The sequence below is a fragment of the Polyodon spathula genome, chromosome 15, assembly GCF_017654505.1.
Source record: "Polyodon spathula isolate WHYD16114869_AA chromosome 15, ASM1765450v1, whole genome shotgun sequence".
Taxonomy (NCBI): domain Eukaryota; kingdom Metazoa; phylum Chordata; class Actinopteri; order Acipenseriformes; family Polyodontidae; genus Polyodon; species Polyodon spathula.
The window spans coordinates 9,841,801-9,862,863 of NC_054548.1; the positions used below are offsets into that span (position 1 = coordinate 9,841,801).

General features: G+C 36.8%; 1 protein-coding gene across 6 annotated transcripts in view; it reads left to right on the forward strand.

The window, feature by feature from the left end:
- Window positions 1-21,063, forward strand: part of LOC121327940 (leucine-rich repeat and calponin homology domain-containing protein 1-like) — a 71,124-nt gene that overhangs the window by 28,899 nt on the left and 21,162 nt on the right. For all 6 annotated transcript variants that reach the window (XR_005951623.1, XM_041272301.1, XM_041272300.1 and 3 more), the window contains exons 2-13: window positions 4,229-4,373; window positions 7,934-8,060; window positions 10,090-10,195; window positions 13,176-13,312; window positions 14,397-14,527; window positions 15,429-15,516; window positions 16,547-16,652; window positions 17,547-17,665; window positions 18,059-18,126; window positions 19,174-19,260; window positions 20,141-20,221; window positions 20,330-20,366. Coding sequence is in view for 5 of the 6 variants with exons in the window: in XM_041272301.1 (XP_041128235.1) it covers window positions 4,229-4,373; window positions 7,934-8,060; window positions 10,090-10,195; window positions 13,176-13,312; window positions 14,397-14,527; window positions 15,429-15,516; window positions 16,547-16,652; window positions 17,547-17,665; window positions 18,059-18,126; window positions 19,174-19,260; window positions 20,141-20,221; window positions 20,330-20,366 (1,232 nt within the window). In the remaining variant the exon portion in view is untranslated. The remainder of the gene's footprint in view (window positions 1-4,228; window positions 4,374-7,933; window positions 8,061-10,089; window positions 10,196-13,175; window positions 13,313-14,396; window positions 14,528-15,428; window positions 15,517-16,546; window positions 16,653-17,546; window positions 17,666-18,058; window positions 18,127-19,173; window positions 19,261-20,140; window positions 20,222-20,329; window positions 20,367-21,063) is intronic.

Consider the following 21,063-nt stretch of genomic DNA (forward strand, 5'->3'; position numbering starts at 1 on the left):
AGCATGAATAGTTCTCATTAAAGCAAATGTGTACCCATAAGTTTCAACTTGGCAAAGCAAATCCATTTAAAAATGTTAAATAAAGCTGGAGTTGAATTACAGTCACATCTATGTTAAATGTTATGAGTGCACACTGCTAGTCTTTTTGCTGACCATTAGGCAGCGGAGACAGATGCCCTTGGTTTGAGGTCGAATCCAAATCATTTTAAGCAGAGCATTACAACATCCTGTAATGGCTTCAGTGTTCCATTTCTTTCCAATTATAACATATAAACCCAAACTTTAGTTTGGCTTCGATGTAGCAATGCAGAGGTGGCTAAATTATTTAAAGAATGATAATTAGATTAGAAAGAATAACAAGTTCAGGAATGTCATCAAGGACTGATTCCAATTTTAGAAATAATTAGCAGTAGTGGTAATGTATTTGGAAACAAAACAAGCTACTTCATATTTTTTATTTATTTTGTTATTTTTTTAACCACCTTGCTGACAGCTGAAATTACAGAAGCTTGTTACTGGAGAAATCTACAGTGTGTTTTTGATTTCAGCATATGTCTCTGTTTGAGTCATTGGGGTCCAGATGGAAGTAGTGCCACCTTTTTAAACTTTCTTTTATTTTTTTGTATTTATTCAATTTAATGCCATTGATAAGGGGATGTGGCAAAGTGGTTGATAGTGTGCAGGTGCAGGTGAATAAAGAACAGACAGACCATTGTAATCCAGGTGCAAAGGTCTGTTTTGTCCAGTGCCTATACTGATCTAAACAGGCAGATCTAACAGTTTAACTTTAAATTAAACCTGCTGGTGTTATCAGATGTGACATTTAATTGAGCCCCTATGACAGAAAGACAATTATTCTTGGTGGCCGACTTGTGAGGGCACTAAGTAGCCTGTTGGGATTTGAACTCAAGGGTGTCTGTTCACTTGCATGGTGAAAAACCTACATCCCTAACAGTGAGTATGAGTCTTTGAAGTGTATTTTAGCAAAATGCCTAGTCGTGTTACTATTTTTAATATTTACAGTAAGCAGTGGGTGTGTTTTAGATCAATTGAATCAATTGTTTAGACCCTAAATATCTCTTCTGTCTTTTGCAAGGATACATGATTGAACCACTGCATGTGTTGGTTTATGGCTTTAGAAACAAATGAATGCAGTTAATAACAATACAAATCAAATTGCTGCAGTAAGTAGTTGTGGTGCAGTCGGCACGCTAGTTTCGTGTTCAATTAACGTATAGACATTTACCAACGATAACACCGTGTAACAATTTTTTGTTCCTGGGTAGTAAGTGTTATTTCCTAATTGCTTATGCCTCAAAAGTATAGAAAATGGCTGTTATTCCCCACATACTTTGCTTTTGTGACCAGGACAGTGATATTTTGAAATATCACTATTTCCAATGGGAAAACGGGCAAATGTGTGTCTTTCGTTCACATAAAGTCAGAAAAAAACAACATATGAATCCAAATTAACATGTATTTATACTAAAATAAATACAGCATAATCGTAAATCTCGAAAAACTACTCACTTCTAAATCTTTTGTAGTCATTTTTGTATTACTTTAGTATAAATATATGTTAATTTGGATTCATATGTTGTTTTTTTCTGACTTTATGTGAACGAAAAGACACACATTTTCCCGTTTTCCCATCGGAAATAGTGATATTTTGAAATATCACTGTCCTGGTCACAAAAGCAAAGTTTGTGGGGAATAATAGCCATTTTCTCTACTTTTGAGGCATAAGCAATTAGGAAATAACACTTACTACCCAGGAACAAAAAAAAAAAACTGTTACATGGTGTAATCGATGCATCTATTAATTGTTGCACCCCTAGTAAGTAGTTCCCAGACAAGTATTCTGTGAATGTTCTCACATTATTAATTAATGAATTATGATGAATTGTGTGGTGCCTTATCACATTAGCACACAGCTGCACTGCAGTAGGGTTACCAGAATCTTAAGGTCATCCTGAGTCCTCACACTCTCTTATCTAGCTTATTATTATGTGCGTGAGCTGCATGCACTTGCATACGGTTTTCTTTGTTGGTGGGTGTTTGTTTCTGTGAAAGGTTGTCATAATTTCGGAACACCTTTTTCGATTGATCTGAAATGTGTATACGGCTTCATAACAATAGGAAGATGAAACCACCACGCTCACATATTTTTTATACTGTAACTACCCAATCCCCAAAATGGATTTGCATAGCTAGTCAAAAGTACATCCTTGGTCCTTGATGTTCTCACCACTTACCCATTGCATTTTCTTATAATGTAAGAATTACTGTAATAATCAAAACACAAGAAATAAGGCTGTCTTTGATATAAACCTTTTGAAAACAAATCATATATTTTAATATATATATATATATATATATATATATATATATATATATATATATATATATATATATATTTTTTTTATGTAATCCAAATTTAAAAACCCACAGCATTCAAGTGTCATTCTGATTTAAATAACAAATCTCTTTTGCTCTTGTTAATTTATAATGACACCTCAATGCAAATAGCCTTGTAATTCACTGCAGCCCTGTCATTTCATGTGTAAATACCAGTGCTTGGTATCAGATCTATGCAATCAAGATTATATTAATGATGAAAAGCTCAGTGGTGCATTGGCAGGGCAGCAGTGAATATAGACTTGGATTTCAAGCCCAGCGGTGGGCAGGACTCCTGCTTTGTACTGTAGATATTGTAGCCACTCTCAAACAGCCAGGCTGAAGATGATTCTTGCTTGTGTGCAGAAGTCCCAGAAAGAAGCAACAACACGATGCTTTCCCTGCAGGAAACATCATTACTAGTTAGTTCCCTTTTTGGGTTGAAACGATAACGTGGCAATGAATGCGTACCATTTCAAGGAGCTCGAGCAGTGAGGACTATCCTTAACGTGCCAGTTTAACTTATTAATGAGTGCTTTTTAATATCCTTTGCTGGTTTAAACTACAAGTCAGTTTATCAACAGTAGTTCTTGTGGTTTCAATTAGACTTGCTAAGCCAGCTGCAGTTTTTGTATGTCTTTCTATTCCAGTGGGTATATGCTTTTCTATGTCATTATTGGTATAGCCAAGATGATGGCAATACTGATTAAAATCCAGCCATAGTCTACAGTAAGTCCAGTGGTCTTACACCCCAGTTCCTAGTGGACTGCTGCTGCATCACAAAACTCTGTCACATCAATGGCTATACAACACTCAATAATGCTACATTTAGAAATTCTAAAATACATTTTAACAAATTTACTAGGTTTATTTCATATTTAAAAAAAAAAAAAACAGAAACAGCTGGCACTTAGTTGGCACCTTTGCAGGACAAAGTTTTCATGACTTGGCTACTGTACCATCCTCACACTGGCAGGGGGTAAGCACTAAGATTCACAAAAACATAAATCTTCGTCTGAGTAACTATGATTTTGGGACCAGTTAAGTTGTCTGGTGAAGGGCCACAATAATAGCATATTCATTTGGAAAAAGAGTCGCTGGCATTCAATAATTGTGCAAAAAAATTGCAATTCCACCCATCTAATCTTTCTAGACTTGCTTAAAAAGACTCCATTCAGTAAGTAGTTTTAATTATCTCTGAGACATTGAAAGACAGTGAAGAAGCACAGTAAGTTACAATGAGTTAACCTTGGAAAGTTTGAAGAGTTTGTCAGTCGCTGTTAAAAATAGCTGGTAATGAGCTTGCGATGATGATAATATATTGGTGTCCTCCATGGGCAAATCTTACATTTGTATCTACTACCAGGCCAAAGAGAGTTGTGATGTGAATAGACATATTTGTATTGAGAGTTTCTGTCCACTTCGAGGGGTGGGTGTACGAAGGCTGCAGGACTAATATATAGATAAGTCAGTGTTTTTATTATATCCACTGCTGTGGGGAAAAATTAAAAATTCAGCTCTAGTTTTATATAATTAACTTTCAACAGATCAATCCCAGCATTGATAATAAAGTGGATCAGCTTATTAAGGCTATGGGAATGGGAATTTTATTCTTGATTACACAACTCTTACCACAGACCCACTGAAACAGAGTGGAAACATACTGTAGCAGGCAACCAGGTGGCAAATGTTCTGCAGCACATACTCTGTCATGGAGCAGGGAGCTGTTTTGATATTGGACTGATAGGACTGCACTGTAAAAACTGGAATGCATGACTGGTAATTCTGATAAATAACGCTTTTTTTTTATTTTTCTTTCTTTTTTTCGAAGACCTGTCCAAGAACCGCTTGACTGAGGTTCCTGTGGAAGTGTGCCATTTCGTCTCGTTGGAGATATTAAATTTGTATCACAACTGTGTTAAAGTCATTCCAGATGCTATTGTCAGTTTGCATATGCTCACATACTTAAACCTGAGGTAAGTATGCGGACATTATTTTAATTCATCATCGCCAATTTAGTTTTGAGAAGGTTTTTAAAGTAGTCGAAGTAGCTTCAAATATGTCATTTGATGTTGTTTACATTTCCCTTACTCATTACACACTCATCACATAATTAGGATATTCAGCTGTGGTTTCTACAGCTGCTGCTGTCAGCTTGCATTTCATTATGAGAGTGTGGTTTGGATTATAGAACACTTTGCACTGTTAGGGTTCAGGTTAGCTACTGTACCTGTGAATGAGGCTATTCTCTGTAACAGCATTGTGTACCATGTTCACTAATTGAAAATGTGCATATTTATACACAATCTAACCGCCTTAGGCACCTTCTGGTGTTTTCATTGTAGGCAATAATTTTAGCTGCCCAACCCTTGAAACATAACTGGTGACAGACATTATTAAGAACTGGGATATCACAGATGACTTGTGGAGATTTTGTTATATTTCCACATGTGTTGAATATAAACCTTGTACATGCATTATCAGTTTATACAATCAAACAAATCGACGTGTACCATATCGGAAATGTGTACCATGTTAAGCTGTGCTCTGATAAGAGATCATTCGCTGATGTTCAGGCATCCAGATCCCTCCAAGTGGGCTGGAGCTGGCGAATTGGACATTTCAAATTGAGGAATGAAAAACGGGGGGTTTATTGTGTAACATGATTTACAGTATAATGTGTTTATATAAGCCCTACTTAAGTAATGCAAACCCTATATATCCCTATACAATGTAACTGGCACAGATTAGGTAAGGTACAGGTTCCTTTTCCTCAACAATTGTATTTTGTGCAATCTACTCTGGAAAAGTCTGCTTCCTTGCAGTCATTTTCCAGGGAAGTTCCAGACGTGCATGCAAAGTGCTGGATTTCTTTTCCTTGACTTATCATTGTGCATCTATCAGAGTAGCCGTCTCAGTGATGGAGTATCGGTATTGCCCGATGTGCAGTCTAAGATCACATCAAGACTCTCAAGACCCACTTGTTCTCTCTTGCTTTCAATGCTCTTTAAGCCTGACCTATTAAGCTGTTGTCTGTATTGCTATTTCAGGTTTTTCATCCATCTTATTTGTATGATTCTGTATGACAGAGGCATCCACAATGTTTAGAATTCACATCCTATCCTTATTTAATGTCGTATGCCAGTATTTAATGTATTATGCATCTTTCCTCGCTATTGTGAAGTGCTTTGTGATGTTGATCCACTATGAAAGAAGTGTTGTCAGTTGCATGATGAAATTTCTTGCCTATTCCATTTTTCGGTACCAATCAGTGATCATGAGAAAGCGTCTTCTGACCATCTAAATTAACTTTGCACTTTACAAAGGCTAATTTTTTTGCTGATCTTGGCTTGATTTTTTTGTTTTTAGTCACCAGTGTAGGCAGAGACATGAGTCAAGGTGTAATAAGATTAAATCGTATTCCTTTTCTGATCAAATTAAATGTTGTCACTTCCTTACTTACGAAAGGAACACTATTTAATCGCCCTTAATATAAGCAAAAGTATTAGCCTGTGTAAAATGCGCAGTTTTCAGATTGTCAAGAGACGGTTTCTCATTGATTGGTACTGAAAAACTGCATGGGCAAGGCAGGACATATCATCACACGATTAACATGTTTGCAACAGGTTCCTTTCTGTTTTTAAGTGATACCTGGCAGGTTAAAACATGTTGAAAAGGAAATTTGGAATTACAACTATGTGTAGAAACTTAAAGGGATCGACCCACCCAGTCTCCCAGTAATTCCAGCCCTGACATTTCCTTTTTTTGCTGAAGGAAAAACATATTTTTTTGTAAATGTACTTTTTTTCTTCTATTAAATTAATAAATGTGATAAAGTAAAAATAAGGGGTCACCAAATTAAAAAGAGATTTATCCTGCCTCCTAAGGCATCTTATTTAGATATTTTTTTAAGACAGGTCACATTAAAGAAGGACGTGGTTCTGTTTTTGTAATTTGTTTTAAACTATTTGTATCATATACAGTACTCCAACTATCTATGTAAGTAATATATTAAAATAAATTAAATGGGCACACGGAGACCTGAAACTATTGTATTTCATTATTTTGCTAAAAACAACATAAAATGTATACGTAAAGATGTAAAAAAAAGTTCTGAAACTTTTAAAATATTTATATGTGAAAATAACTAGTTTATAAATCACGTTGTATTATTCAGTAACATACATTACTTAGAGGGTACCTGTGGTTAACTGAAAGTGAATATAGACTTATTTAAGTAGAAAATATGCTTCCAAATACTTTTGTCATATTTTACAGCCCCTCTTGTTGTTGTGAGGGTCTGTTTTGATGCACAAAGAAGTGTTCAAACCCTGACACGAAGCAAAGTCGTTTGCATGCAGATATGCAAATATCATGGTTGAAGAGAATAATTCCAACACAATACAATGGGACCTGTATTACCCGTTATTGTTAGACTACAGTAGTCTAATTCAAGCAGCGAGGGTGATGATTCGGACGAGGCTAGCCGCAAGTTCGTTTTAGCAACAGATATGTTATTAACACAGCAGCCTGTATGAAAATACAATGTTCTGTTACCGATGCGACGGTGATCTGGGGGGGGGAAACGGGTTGAAATAAGCATCCCAAGAAAAATTCTGGGGTCAGTGGGATCAGTGTTCCAAAAGTGGGACTGTACCGTCACCTTACCTTATTAAGCATAATATAAAAATGTAAAATCCCAGATAAACAGTTGAACTATATCTGGTACTACTACACCAAGTTAAATAAATCTCTCTTTGCAAACCTTGCTTTCAGTATGTCTAACACTTTCAAGGTCGTTTTCACAGAAAGAGAGAAATTCTCCCCTCTCCAGGGGATTATTCCTGACATTAACCAACCAGCTTCTTCCCTAATATCTGACATGCCTTGCAGTCAGCCCCCGAAGACACTGGTCAGGTAACATAGGAAGTACAAGTGTAACAGATTTCCTGTTTCAGATACAATTTTAAAGTGAAAGGGCATGTTTGAAATAACGTGTTTCGTAAAAGTACACAACATTGAATTATTTTGTTGACTACAACCACTTAAGGGTTATAGATGATCAAGCAAAACATAGATTCACAATATATAAATATATTTTAAATGCGATTTGTCTCAGATTAGAAGCCTTACTACTTTGTAACATTTTTGGACTTGGCTTTTGACCAGAATTTTAAGTAAAGGAATAACAAAACTTAAAGTTATAATGAAAACCTGTGTGTCTAACTTAAACAAGACAGCGCTGTTCCAGGAGAAGGCAAACTAAATGAATGTAAAATGAAATAGTTGGGACTTCACTTCTACTTTTAAAGTTAAGAAGCAACACAAATTGAATAGGTAAACCAGTCATTCAGTCTGCACTTTATTGAAATGGAAACCTTTAACTGTTAGGGTAAATCTAAACGAACCTGCATGTAAGAAATGTTAAGCTGCAGAAAATGATTTCTTTCCCAGAAACCCCACACTGGCCTTTTTGTTACAAATCCACTTACAGTAACTTAGAGTTCAAAAGTGTTTATTTTTTGTTCTGTTTCAGCCGAAATCAGCTGTCTGTGTTGCCAGCTTGCCTGTGTGGTCTTCCTCTGAAAGTCCTAATAGCAAGCAACAACAAGCTGGGGGCCCTGCCAGAAGAAATCGGACAGTTAAACCAGTTGATGGAATTGGTACGTACAACTTGTGGAGATCTGGGTTTTCTGTTACAACACATAACCTTCTCTGACAGACTCAGCACTTGGTTTCCTTTTCACTAAAATGATATATATCAGCCGTCCTTATGTGACTGTTTATCCTTTGTAGAGTGAAGAGAAAATGAAGCTAACCAATGCAAATACAGAGTTCCTTGAACAGGAAGCTGCGAAGCCTGTTGGATTTGGTACCTAGCGCATTTCTTTTTTTTAACATTCTATTTGTAGAACTGGAATCACACTGTTCTTGTTAGCACCGAGGAAGCAGTGATTATTCAGCATTTTTGGAAAGTAAATTATTTAAAGCCAACTGTGTTTCCCAGCTGAATAAATATATAAACTAAACATTTTGCTGTTTTAAGTGATTTTATTTGTGCTTCTATTAGCTACTTTCGTAGTCCCCAATTAGCTCAATATTAGCACTAACCAGGCTCTGTGAAACCAGCTATAAAACACAGCAAAAACAGAATGTAGGGGATGTAGCAGGCAGGTTCTTCCCTACTGTACAGTATACCCTAGATTCTCAAAGTATAGCGAAGAGTAGCTTGATAAGCAGTTTTCTTGTTACAGTATGTGTAGTTTCGGAATAGCAAGCTGTTCAAGTAATGTGGTGGCATTTTATTATTTCTCTCTTCCGCTATGATCTGAAATATTGAAAATCAAATAAAAACAGTATATTAGAATTAAGAACAAGAAATAAGCAACCCATTCAGGATTTCTGCAAAAAATCAGTTTAACAATGTAATTTCCTTTTAATAAAAAAAGATTTATCTGTGTTTTTACTGGAAAACAAATTGCATTAAAAAAAAATATTGTACTCACCAGTTCAAACCCCTATTATTAGTAGTAGTAGTAGTAGTAGTAGTAGTAGTAGTTAGTAGTATTATTATTATATTATTAGTATTATTATTATTATTATTATTATTATTATTATTATTATTATTATTATTATTTATTATCATCCAGCAAAATGAAAAAACAAACAAGAATGATACGAGTATTTTTCAGTCCAATTTACTTAGGGGGCTCACAAAAGTTTTTTGTATGTATTGAAGATACAAATATTATATTACACAAATGAGTGGGTGTTGCTTTTATAATTTAAGTTCAGAATTATTCCCTTCCTTGCTTCCTAGGATCAGCTCAACATTGTCACTGGTACCTTTTTTTTGTTGGATCTAATTATATTTAGTTTGTTTGCTTATTTTTACCTACTACAGGATACAGATATGTTTTAATGAGCATATATAAAGCTATTGTCAAAAGTTTTGCATCACACTATAATTAACTACATTTTTGCTGCATAAAGTCAAAAGAAACCTGCTGAATAATGTTACGTTAACATATTGAATTGCATACTGCTTTGTAGTTTTTCCCCTATACTTCACTAAAAATTGACTTTTTCCAAATCTAAAATGAAATACACTGCTATTATGGCTTCCAGAAGAGTCTTGCAATATTATTTTATAGTTTAATTGATTACATGATGTTAAATAAGATCTAAATTATTTTCCTAAAATTCTAGGTGATGCAAAACTTTTGGCCATAGCTGTACAATTAAAAGTTGCTATTGCTTCTTGGCACCTGATCACTTTCTGGGCTCTCTGTCAATGTCTGACCAATTTCTGACCAATGATCTCTGAGCTACAATCAGAACATGTGACCTACAGTACAGGAAATGAGATCAGTAGTGTTGACTTCTATTAATTATCTGTATATTCAGAATTAAAGTAAGATTTGAGTCACAATAGAAGATACTAATGCCAATAAGCAAGATGACATTGTTTTAAACCCTTGCTTATTGGCCCTTTGAATAGCTACCTCTTTGTCCTTTATGTGCTACAAAACCTTTTTCCAAGAGGGAAATAGCATTGAATTTTAAAGTAGCTTGAGATGCAATTACCCCAGAACTGCTGTACAGTACAAGTGCATGCTGTGCAGTGGGATGGAGTGTAAATGTATAATTCTGAGAATAATAGCTGCCACTTTCACTCTGTTTCTATGGCAGGACATCAGCTGTAATGAAATCACGGCTCTGCCCCAGCAGATTGGGCAGCTGAAGGCACTTCGAGAGCTCAGTGTCAGGAGGAATGTCCTCAGCATTTTACCAGACGGTAAAGTAAAACTTAACTCTAAGTTTCCCATGTGTCACTGTCAGTTTAAAAGTGCAGTAAATGCGGTTTTCAAATTAATTTATAATGAAAGCTGCTAAATCTCACGCCCCTCTCTTATTGTTTTGTTGAACAGGTTTAGTTTTCTTAACTTTGTCTCTGATGGTGCAAGCCAGAAACATTGTCCCAAGTTCCATTATATGTATCCTACATACCCTGCTGTAGATGAAGTAGGGTCAGATATCCACCAGATTGGACATAGACAATAGAAGTTCTCTCTAGCGAAATATGTTTTCTTAAATAAAACATGAAAGTGTGATTGGTAGTATTTGATGAGAGATCAGTTAATGTTATGTGAATTTAGGGTTCATACCACAAAACCACATTTACAGCCAGTCTCGAAAATAAAAAAGACTGCTCTGTCCAGACTGGCTTTAGATAGGGAAATGTGGCGGGTCTCACATTTAAACTTGTTCACTCACTAGCCCTGGTCTGTGGATATCCTTGCTTCAGTCCCCAGTGCAGCCTAACAATGGACCTTATAACGACCACCAAATACTTACAAATGTTACTGAGTTTTAATAAACAGTTTTAAAATGGCTGTGACCTAGAATGTGGGTAAATCCAGAAATTAAACCTGTGTCAATGCCCCCGGGGGGGGGGGGGGGGGGGGGGTAGGTAAAGTAGGTCTTTGGTAATTGCCTTTGATAATCATCACCAGGATATCAGAGGTTACATTCTACATTTATAAACTAGGAATATAATATATATATATATATATAGATATATATTATATTATATATATATATCCTAGTTTTATCCTATAATTTATTATAAATGTAGAATTTCCCAGTACATGCTTTTCAAAAAAAGTTATACAGACATTATGCATAGAATACAAGGCTTACATATCTCTAAGGCCATATAAGGTCATGTAGAAACCAGATTTATTGTAGTTGATCACAAAGTAGGATTTGTATATAGTGTTTTCACTACATCACTAGACTGTCTAGTACAGTGCTCCCTTGTTATAAGGTGGTCTTTATAAAAGTTTACCACAGCATTTTTGCATAATATTTCTGCAGTTTTACCATGGTTATACTGCATACCACAGTTTACCATGGTTTGCCATGTTTATTAATTTGCTTAACAGTAATGTGGTGGGTGTTTTTTTTTTTTTTTTTTTTACTTAATTGATTTAGACTGATCATCTGATTTGTTTTAGAGCTGGTCGTTGACTGCCAGTAAACCACATTCTAAAACCTCACAGCTATTTTTTTAGGACATTTTAGAACACTTTTGGCCATCCAATACTTGTTAGGCTTCCAAGCTGGCTTGGGAAGCCTTTTGTTATAGAAAAGTTTTTTTTTTTTCCCCTCCCAAAACTTTAAACTGCTCCTGTTCGCACTCGATCAACATGAAACTTGGCAGGTATCATCCCGTGTAGATTACAGTTCAGATGCAAAAAATAATAATAATTACGCTCCTGCGTCCTGACGCATTTTGGGAAGCAGTGAACCGATTGATCTGAAACTTTACATACGTCATCAGCAACCAAACCAGCTTCAAGTTTGCGAAGCAGAAGTTGCAGCGATAAGTTTTACTATCAAAATGGCTGCCAGCAAATTTGCCAAAACGCACCCCAAACATCAAACTGCTTCTGTTTGCAAATAGTTTAACCAACTAACTCTGAAGTTGGTAAGCATCATCCTGAGGACAATGGAATTCAAATATAGCAAAATGTTTTTTTTTTTTTTGTAAAACAAGATGGCCACCAGGCCTACATTTTCTTATTAAATTCAAAGCGCTTCTGTTAAATTGTTTCTTTGAATAATTCCAAAGTTGACAAGCATCATCCCTTTGTCAGTACAATTGACTTTTTAAAAAAATGGTGTTTGTGCGTAAACCAATATGGCCGCCTGACGCATTTTATTTTAAAACCTTTCAAAAGCTTCGGTCAAATGTAAAACTAGCATAACGCCTTACAGAGTGCAGATATGGTCATGGTTACTGTAGAACACAGATTGGACCCCATATATTCTCTATCAAAAATCACCTTGCCTGTGACCTTTGACCTGTCTATGGTCAAATGTAAAACTAGCTTATAACGCCTTACAGTGCACACAGGGTCATGACCTTTGACCTCTCCTTAAACATAATTTTCTCATCAACGGATTCATCTAAATTTGTGAATTAACAGCAAACTAACGTTTTCACATGGGATTTCATTTATTTACTGTTTTAAAGATATTTTCTGGACTGAATAAAATTGAACAGTTCTTGATAAATATATATATATATATATATATATATATATATATATATATATATATATATATATATATATATATATATATGGCTAATCTGTCAGCCTTTGAACAAATAATCAATTGATTTCAATTAATTGTTCATTGGGGATATGCTTTTATGTGTGTGTGTGTGTGTGTGTGTGTGTATATACAGGGACTCTATACAGAAAGGCCAGCGTTTTTAATTGGGGGGTGGGGGTAAAACTGATCCAAGTGAAGTTCACACTGTTTGACCTCCGGACGTCAATTTGATTCCCATTTCACTAGTGTTTCTCCAGTCAAAGGTGATTTAATTTGTGTTTTTTAATGAAATACCAAAAAATCCATTCTACTGTTTTTGGATAAGCTAAACTAAATGGTAAATGCACTGGTTCGCATCATTATTCAGTAGCTTTCTTTTGCCTGTATTTCCAGAATCTTCAAACACTGCCTGAAATGTGCTGTAAATAGTACAGCACAGAGACAACATGCTGAACATATTACTCATTCCTTCAAGCTGTTCTTTATAACAATTGTGCCTGACTAAATAAATATTTCAGGACTGGTAATGCATATTTAACAATAATATACGGTAATCTGTACCCAAAGCAAAGTGTATCGTTACTGGAGCTTGGCGTGTAAGATAATAAAAACAAAAGTAATGGTTGTCATGTTTGATCTGTTGTTTCTTTCAGATCTAGTGAATCTTCCATTGGTCAAGCTTGACTTTTCTTGCAATAAAGTAGCAGTGATTCCAGTCTGCTACAGGAAGATGAGCCACCTGCAGACTCTACAGCTGGACAACAACCCTCTGCAGTCTCCCCCTGCACAGGTACTGCACAGTGAAATGGCTAACTCAGCCCTAACCCAACCCTCTGCAATCTCCTCCTACACAATGATATAGCTAACCCCAACCCAACCCTCTGCAGTCTCCCCCCGCACAGTGAAATAGCTAACCCCAACCCAGCCCTTTGCAGTCTCCCCCCGCACAGTGAAATAGCTAACCTCAACCCAGCCCTCTGCAGTCTCCCCCCGCACAGTGAAATAGCTAACCCCAACCCAACCCTCTGCAGTCTCCCCCCGCACAGGTGTTGCACAGTGAAATAGCTAACTCAGCCCTAACCCAACCCTCTGCAGTCTCTCCCCACACAGGTACTGCACAGTGAAATAGTTTTAGTCAAATGTAGGGTAGTCTGAAGTGAAACTTGATCAGCAAAGGAACAAGGTCCCCTTTTAAGGACTCTTTTAAGGCATGCTTTTTAAGGACTGTTTTTGAGTGTTTATGAACAATCTTGTGGGTTAAACATTTCTTTGAAACCTTGGAATAAACTCTGCCCCTTCTCTAAAATAGTTTAAACGGGTTTGTGAACTGCAAACTTGATTTAATTAATTAAAAAGGGATCTAACAAAACATTCATTTAAAAGACCTTTTGAGTTTTGTGAATAGGGCCCCACATCTCAGAGATATCTCTTGTTTTACACAATGCTAGTTTAGAATATATTTGTTTCTTGTGAGTGATTATGAATTAGGGGCTAATAAAGCAACATGCTATTCTGCTAAAATAATGAGACAAAAAAAAAAAAAAGCAATGTAAGAAATGCTATTGGAGCTACCTAAAAACCAGTTAGAATTAGGATGTGTAAAAACACTTATTTTGTTTAGTTCGCGCTAACCATTCAATTTCTTCCAAATCCCATCAACATTAATGTTTAAAAATATAGATCATTAGTTATAATATAAATTCTGGCAGTCCTTTTCCAATACTGGAATAAATATTGTTTTATATACTGTAATATACTTGACAGGACTATTTCAACAGCTTAATGTGACAGCAGAGCAGTAAGCCAGTGCACACCCTGTGCAACAGAGAGGACAGGTGCTTGTGATTTTTACCACTGTACCTTATTCTCTTTAGATTTGTATAAAAGGAAAGGTGCACATATTCAAGTACCTGTACATGGAAGCCTGCAGGATTGACAAGACAGTGGACTCGCTGTATCTGCCAGTCATAGAGAGGCTCAGCTTGTCCCAGCCTGCAGCAGGGAGGTGAGTGCTATCAGTAACCAGCTCTGTCTGAGTGTTTCTCTCTCTCTCTCTCTCTCTCTCTCTCTCTCTCGATTTTGCGGAGAAACAGGTTGTCCTGGTCTTGTTTGTTGTCTTAAATTTGGCAGCCAAAAATATGTGCCGCTTTTAGCGGGGGGGTTGGGGGGGTAGATTACAGCCAAGCCATGTGTCTCTAATTAGACTGGGACGATGTGGGAGTGAAGGCTTGGGGCTGGTAAAATGCTTGGCCTCTTCAGAAATTCCTCACGGGATACAATCTAATTTTACCACCTTCATGTCAAAAATGCTGTACCAGAATTAAGAACATTTGAGGGTATCTTATTTTTTGTTTCTTTTTTCACGTGCTCTAGATTTTTAAAAGTAAGTAATTTCAATCAGTGTGATAATAAATATCCTGTTGAGGTAAAACTACAAGAAATGCATCCAATAAATAAGTTAAATTATCGGTGGGAAATACAGCAGCATTTTTGAAGGAAACTGAAGGCAGAAAAGTAGCTGAAAATTGGTTACAGATATACCCTGTTTTTTAAACAGACCACAATCATTTACTGTATGATGCCTATACTGTTCCATGGAAAACATTTTATAAAAATTGGTAAGATATGATAAGATATTGATAAGATATTTCATGGAATAAGGTATAATCAACGTAATTTTTCTTTTCTTATGGTCTCCGGAGATAAAGCAGGCTACAAATGAGTTACAGAACGTGTTACAGTTAGAGGATTGCTATGGGAGCTCTTTTTCCATGTTAAAGGGAATCAGTTCCTGTTCGTTCTATTCAAAGGGGAGAGGGTGTTCCAGAGACGGCTGCTGTCCTCTGCCTTTGTCCCTACAATTTATTACCAGTACTGATTTTCAATTTTCTCACCTCATGCTTTAGCATTGAAGATATCGATCAAAGCAGAAAGCAGGATACTGATTCTGGACTCGGCAGTGATAATGGAGATAAGCGCTTATCTGCAACAGAGGTATGTAGTGCCATGCCAAGTGGTTTCTTGTTGACAGTTTTTATTATGTATAAATTATTAATAAAAGTAAATCATTCAAGTTAATAAACTTCAGACAATGGATTATTCTCTTTCAAATGTGCCACCCATGTTATTAAGTTTTGATTCTTGTCTTGCTTTTGTTTTTCATCACGAGTGAAACTTATTTTGAAAAGGTTTAGCACAGCATGGTTCGTAATGTCAAGCCAAGCTGCTTTTGAACTTGCCTAGGTTCAGAATCCCACAAAGGCTATTTGCGTCATCAATTTGAGACTCGTTTGATTTATTAATATCATCTTCTACGCCTTTGCAAACTTCCTTGCTGACAATTGCATTGTGACGTGCTACTTTATTACTGCTGTTAGCGAGATGCATTGGATATGGATGAGTTATAGCATTTCTCTTTTCCAGGAGAAATTATATTGCATTTGTGTTTCTTCCACATGAGTAGAGTTTACAAAATTGATGTATCCAAATCTCGCTTATCTGGTAGTGTAACAATGTTGCAGGGAATTATTATTGGGACATGAATGTTGTGTGACTCCTCAAACACATACAAACGTCCTAGTGTAAGCTGAACGGTAATGCCCCCTGAGGTTTGTTACACTGTAGGTGCATGCAGTCTTTTTAGTTATGATCGAGACGCGAGAATTCACATCTTCAATCCTGGAGGGCTTCTCCTGTCAGTTGGACACCAATTTATCATCTGCTATGTCCTCTAAAAGTCTGAAACCAAAGGGCGACATTTTGTATGCTTTATGACCTGACAGTTTTTGTCTGAAAACTTGCACAGAACTAATATGAAAAGATGTCAGACAAAACTGGTCCCTGCTGTGCAATGAGGTCATGCAAAGGAGTTATGTCTCTCTTGTACTATGTTAAGATCTGGGGCTGAAGTGTGTGAAGTGGCAAGTCTGTCCCCAAACCCTGTCTGTGCATTTTGTTTGCCTCACCAAGTTGATCTCTCTATAAGCGAATATGTGTTGACTTTGTGATGCCCGATCTTTTTCAGCCTTCAGATGAAGATACTGTCAGCCTCAATGCACCAATGTCAAACATCACAGAGGAAGAGAGCTTTAGTAAAGAGGACTCCAGTGAACATATGAACCCATTTAAAGGTAAGCAAGTGCTAAGACTGGATTTATTTCAAGTATTATAATCTGTTACGTTATAAAATATGTATTGTCAGGCATTTTGAGTGAAATCCGGCCACAATTAGTTTCCATATTTCTACTATGAGTTGGATGGCTTCATAGTATGAAGTAGGGTCTTTCATCACCAAATTGACCATGGCTGGGGGGTCACACTGATGAAGGTATTAACTGCAACATTTTGCCTTAATTACTTGAAGGTATAGATTAATGGCTAGGGGTCCCAATATTAATAGCTTCTAAATAATTACAACTCATCCAATTTCCTCACTATTCCACGCTGTACACGTCTTTTGCCCCAAGGCTCCAGAAAAATGCTGCATCAGAATCTCCAGTGATAATTTGATCAAATTGCATCACATGATTTCTGAGTGGGCTGGCAAATCCAGATATTGCTGCAAGTCCAGTGAATTGGGACAGAGAAATACATGCAAAGAGAATTTGTTGCCTGTTTTACCCAACTCAGACCTACTCAGACCCATTTTAACAAAAATTTTGTTGTGAATGAATCGTGTCCTTTTTAAATACAGCCCGTCTAACAAGTGCAGTGCTAGTGCAAATATTACCTACAGGGTGGGACATGTTTCTTTCTTTTATCCTCAAAAATCCTTCAGAAATTATTGGAAAGCCCTGTAGTCCACTACATATGTGATAACAGAATAAAATGTACTAACAAGATGAGGACATTTGGAGGATATTACAGTATATAATGAGAACTGTCTTACATGTCATATGGCTGAATTCATGATTCAAAACAGCCCAAATGTATTGCATGCAGTTCGTGGTAGCATCTGCTGCGTAATTAAGAGTCCTGCCAACTGCTCTGTAACTATAATACCATTTCTCTCTAAATCTTTACAGAGGAGTCTGATCAAGAGTCTGTAAAACTGATTGAAAACAACAACCCTGAAGAGAGACCGCAGGACAAGTTTGTGTACGGTGGGCCTGGTCTCAGCACTCCCTTTGTGACCTACATGAAGGCAAGTTTCAGTATCTCTTCAGTGGTACTGCAGGCTCCCACTGCTTCATGCGACAAGAGTGTGTGAATATCACACAGTGGCAACCTTTCAGCTGCCAGATTTGACAAATACAATTGTTTACAAAGGTAGTTTGTCAACTACTGACAGGCTTTACTTAAGACACGATAATGAGACTTTAGGAAAGACAACAGGGAACTATTTTGCTCAAACATTATGAGTTGGCCAAATGAATTACACTGCCTTTGATAATGTGGATTAGAAGTTGTTTTCCTAGTGACTGAATTTCTCGCGAATTCTTATTTTAATTTCAATACAATCAAAGCTGATAGATTAACATGCTTTGCTTCAATGTCTCCTGATGTTTTGTATTAAATGTTTCTGATTTGTTTACAGGGGAGAGCAGCTGAGTTTGACGAACCTCTCAGAATAGAAGAAGACACAAGCTGGGCTACGGAGCCAATGTGAGACTCTCCTGTAACTGTAAATGAGCCCCTTTGCACTGTACAGTAAAACCTTGCTTTAGCAACCTCCATAATAAGGACCACCTCACAAGGAATGTCACTTTTTTACCATACAGATTTGCACCAATGATGGAATTTAAGGTCAAGCTTAGTGTTAAGGCCACCATAAGTAGTCCATAAAGCATCAAGCTATTCAATTACTTCCCAACATGCTATAAACTTCCAAATCAAAACTTATCTATTAAAAAATATGAATTCTAACAGTTTACGTTACAAAACAGTACATTAGAACAGGTTGCATAAAGTAAAATAACATCATGGCAAATTTCTTTGACAAATGTTTTAGCAAAGTACTTTTCAAGAGTAAGACCACGGCACTATTAAGGCTCAATTTTGTAAGTTCCATTAACTGGCCTTAATAGCCAGGTTTCATTGTATATCTGTGAATGTAGACCACCCTGAATACAAGGTGGGGAAAAAAAGAGTGTCTGGCTCAGAGGTTAATGATGAGCCTTTCTCCTCAGTAGGACTGGGCATCAAACCAGAGTATTTCACTGTGGCTGATCGCTTGACTGATCGCTACATGGCAATCTCTAGTTTAAGCGGTTTGCACTTGGTTTGTGCTCGGTTTGCTCTTGCCCTTTCTGTTCCAGCAGGGTCAGAAAGAGGGGATTTTTTGTTCCAGCGTGTTTCAGTGTGTTTCTCGCTGGTATTTTAATAATCTTTATGGTAAGTGCCGGGGGTTTCGAGATTATGCAGTTTTGACTGGGTGATATTTCAGGATGTAGTCATCGAGGCTCCTGAAGATACTTTAACGTCACCACAAACGACAACAGGAATGGATACTGTGTTCACAGAGGAAGTCAACAGCCAATAAGGGCTCAGTGTCCAGATATATAGAAAAAGTGACATACTTACACACGTACGGCTGCTGAGTTCTGCTCAGAGAAGCCAATAAAAAAGCTGAAATGTTGATTCTGCCAAAATGTATAATAAAAATGAAAAAAACTGTTAAATCTTTGGTCATTTTGTTTTATTTTTTTGTAGGACAAATCCACCCGATAATCAAGAGATCCACATAGAAATGATCAACCAGCTCCGAGAGGCAGTGGAATTATTACAAGATCCAAACAGGTTGGCATGCTGGCTGGCGTTTTATTCATTCTTTTTCTCAGTCATCAGAATTTCTGGTTGGCATTCGATTTCCAGAGTGATGTATAAATGCAAAGTTTATTTACAGATTCAGTTAACATATTTTTGTGTTTGCTTTGGATCTTCCCTTCTTGAGTGTGGCCTACCGCTTCTGTCACGTGTGTCATATTTCATTGATTCTAGTGATTCTTTTTTCTTTTACTAAGCTTAGCATTCATTCAAAAACAAGCTGCTGTAATGCAAGTCTTGGTATACATTACTTGTCATTTGTATGATGTATCTACGTTTCCCTCATAATAGTTACTAAGCCTAGTGCTGGGACAGAGTCAACTATAAAACATTGACTATAGTAAGAGATAAAAATTACCATATTTGTGTTTGGCAGAAGTTTACAATATAATTCATTGACATTAGTATAATCATAAATGTAAGCTTAACGGTTGAAACATGCAAAACACAATTCATTTTCTGGTGTCTGGGTTGTGTACTGGGTTCAAGTCATCTATTTATCTACTTTAATGCAACATACTATATTTTGTTTTTTGTTTTTTTCATTTGCTGGTAAATAAAAATGAGAAACTATTGAAATACTCTTCGGAATTTTAGAATTAAATTGCTACAGTAGGAGTTTATGGTTGTCCCAAAGCCAAGGGAGGGAATTAAATCAGAAAATACAACTCAAGTATTATTTCTGTTTTATGATGACATCCAACAAATACTAAATATTCCATGGACAGTAGCTATAACAGCATCTTGACCCATTAAACCTGTAACTGTACTACCGTACCATCCCAGCTGGTAAGTGTGAATGTGGTCTGACATTTGCAATGTTGAACTGAAATTAATATAATGCATTCAACAGATTAAACATGAATACTGAGGCCAGAACAGGAGTCCAGTTATACCCTGTCCATACCACAGAGAATTTAAACTCATCTGTAAAGTAAGTGAGTCTGTGGTGTTCCACAGTGACTGAACCTAGCATTAAGACAACCATTTAGGGACAATGGTCTCATACTAATTGCCTTTTTTTTTCTTTTTTTCCCTGCAGTGGTCAAACATACCAAGACGTGTCTATGACTCGCATGGTAAGTTATTTTTAAAGTTTTTCAAACAGACTCTGCTTGGGTTCTGTAGGAATGAATTACTATACTCCCTTCAGGTATGCGCCATATTAGAATGATGAAGCACAACTGGGCATGCAAGCTCAGACACATCACTGTGATCTGGGTGTAATCGTGCTCAGATTTTTAAGTTGCTATTTTCTTCTGAATATACTTTATTAGGACTTGTACCTAATATTGATTTGGACCAGTTTGTCCTTCTCATAGCACTGTGGCATAGACTCCACAAGGTGCTGGAAGGCGCAGAGGTACAGTAGGCAGAGGATGGTTTTGATTATTGCATTGTTCAAGTCTATGAGGTATGGCTTTGTAGTGGTAATGACCATTCACACGCAATTCTGGCACGGTGCATTACCATCTTGAAAGTAGCCATTGCCGTTAGGGTACACATGCCGCACTATGGGTGAACTTGATCAGCAAGGATGTTTTAAGTAAACTACATCTTTCTATGTAATCGAGGGACCCAGGGTATACTAGGAGAACATGCCCCACACCAGGATGATGGCAAACCCAGTCGGATAGGTCCTAATAGAGTGGCAGGCAGTTTATATGTGTCTCAATACTGTCTCAATAAGTTGAGGCTGGTATGTATACATGTGTGTTATGAAAGGAGGTGCAGTAATTACTAGCTTGCAGTTATGGCTGCCACTGAGACACTGTG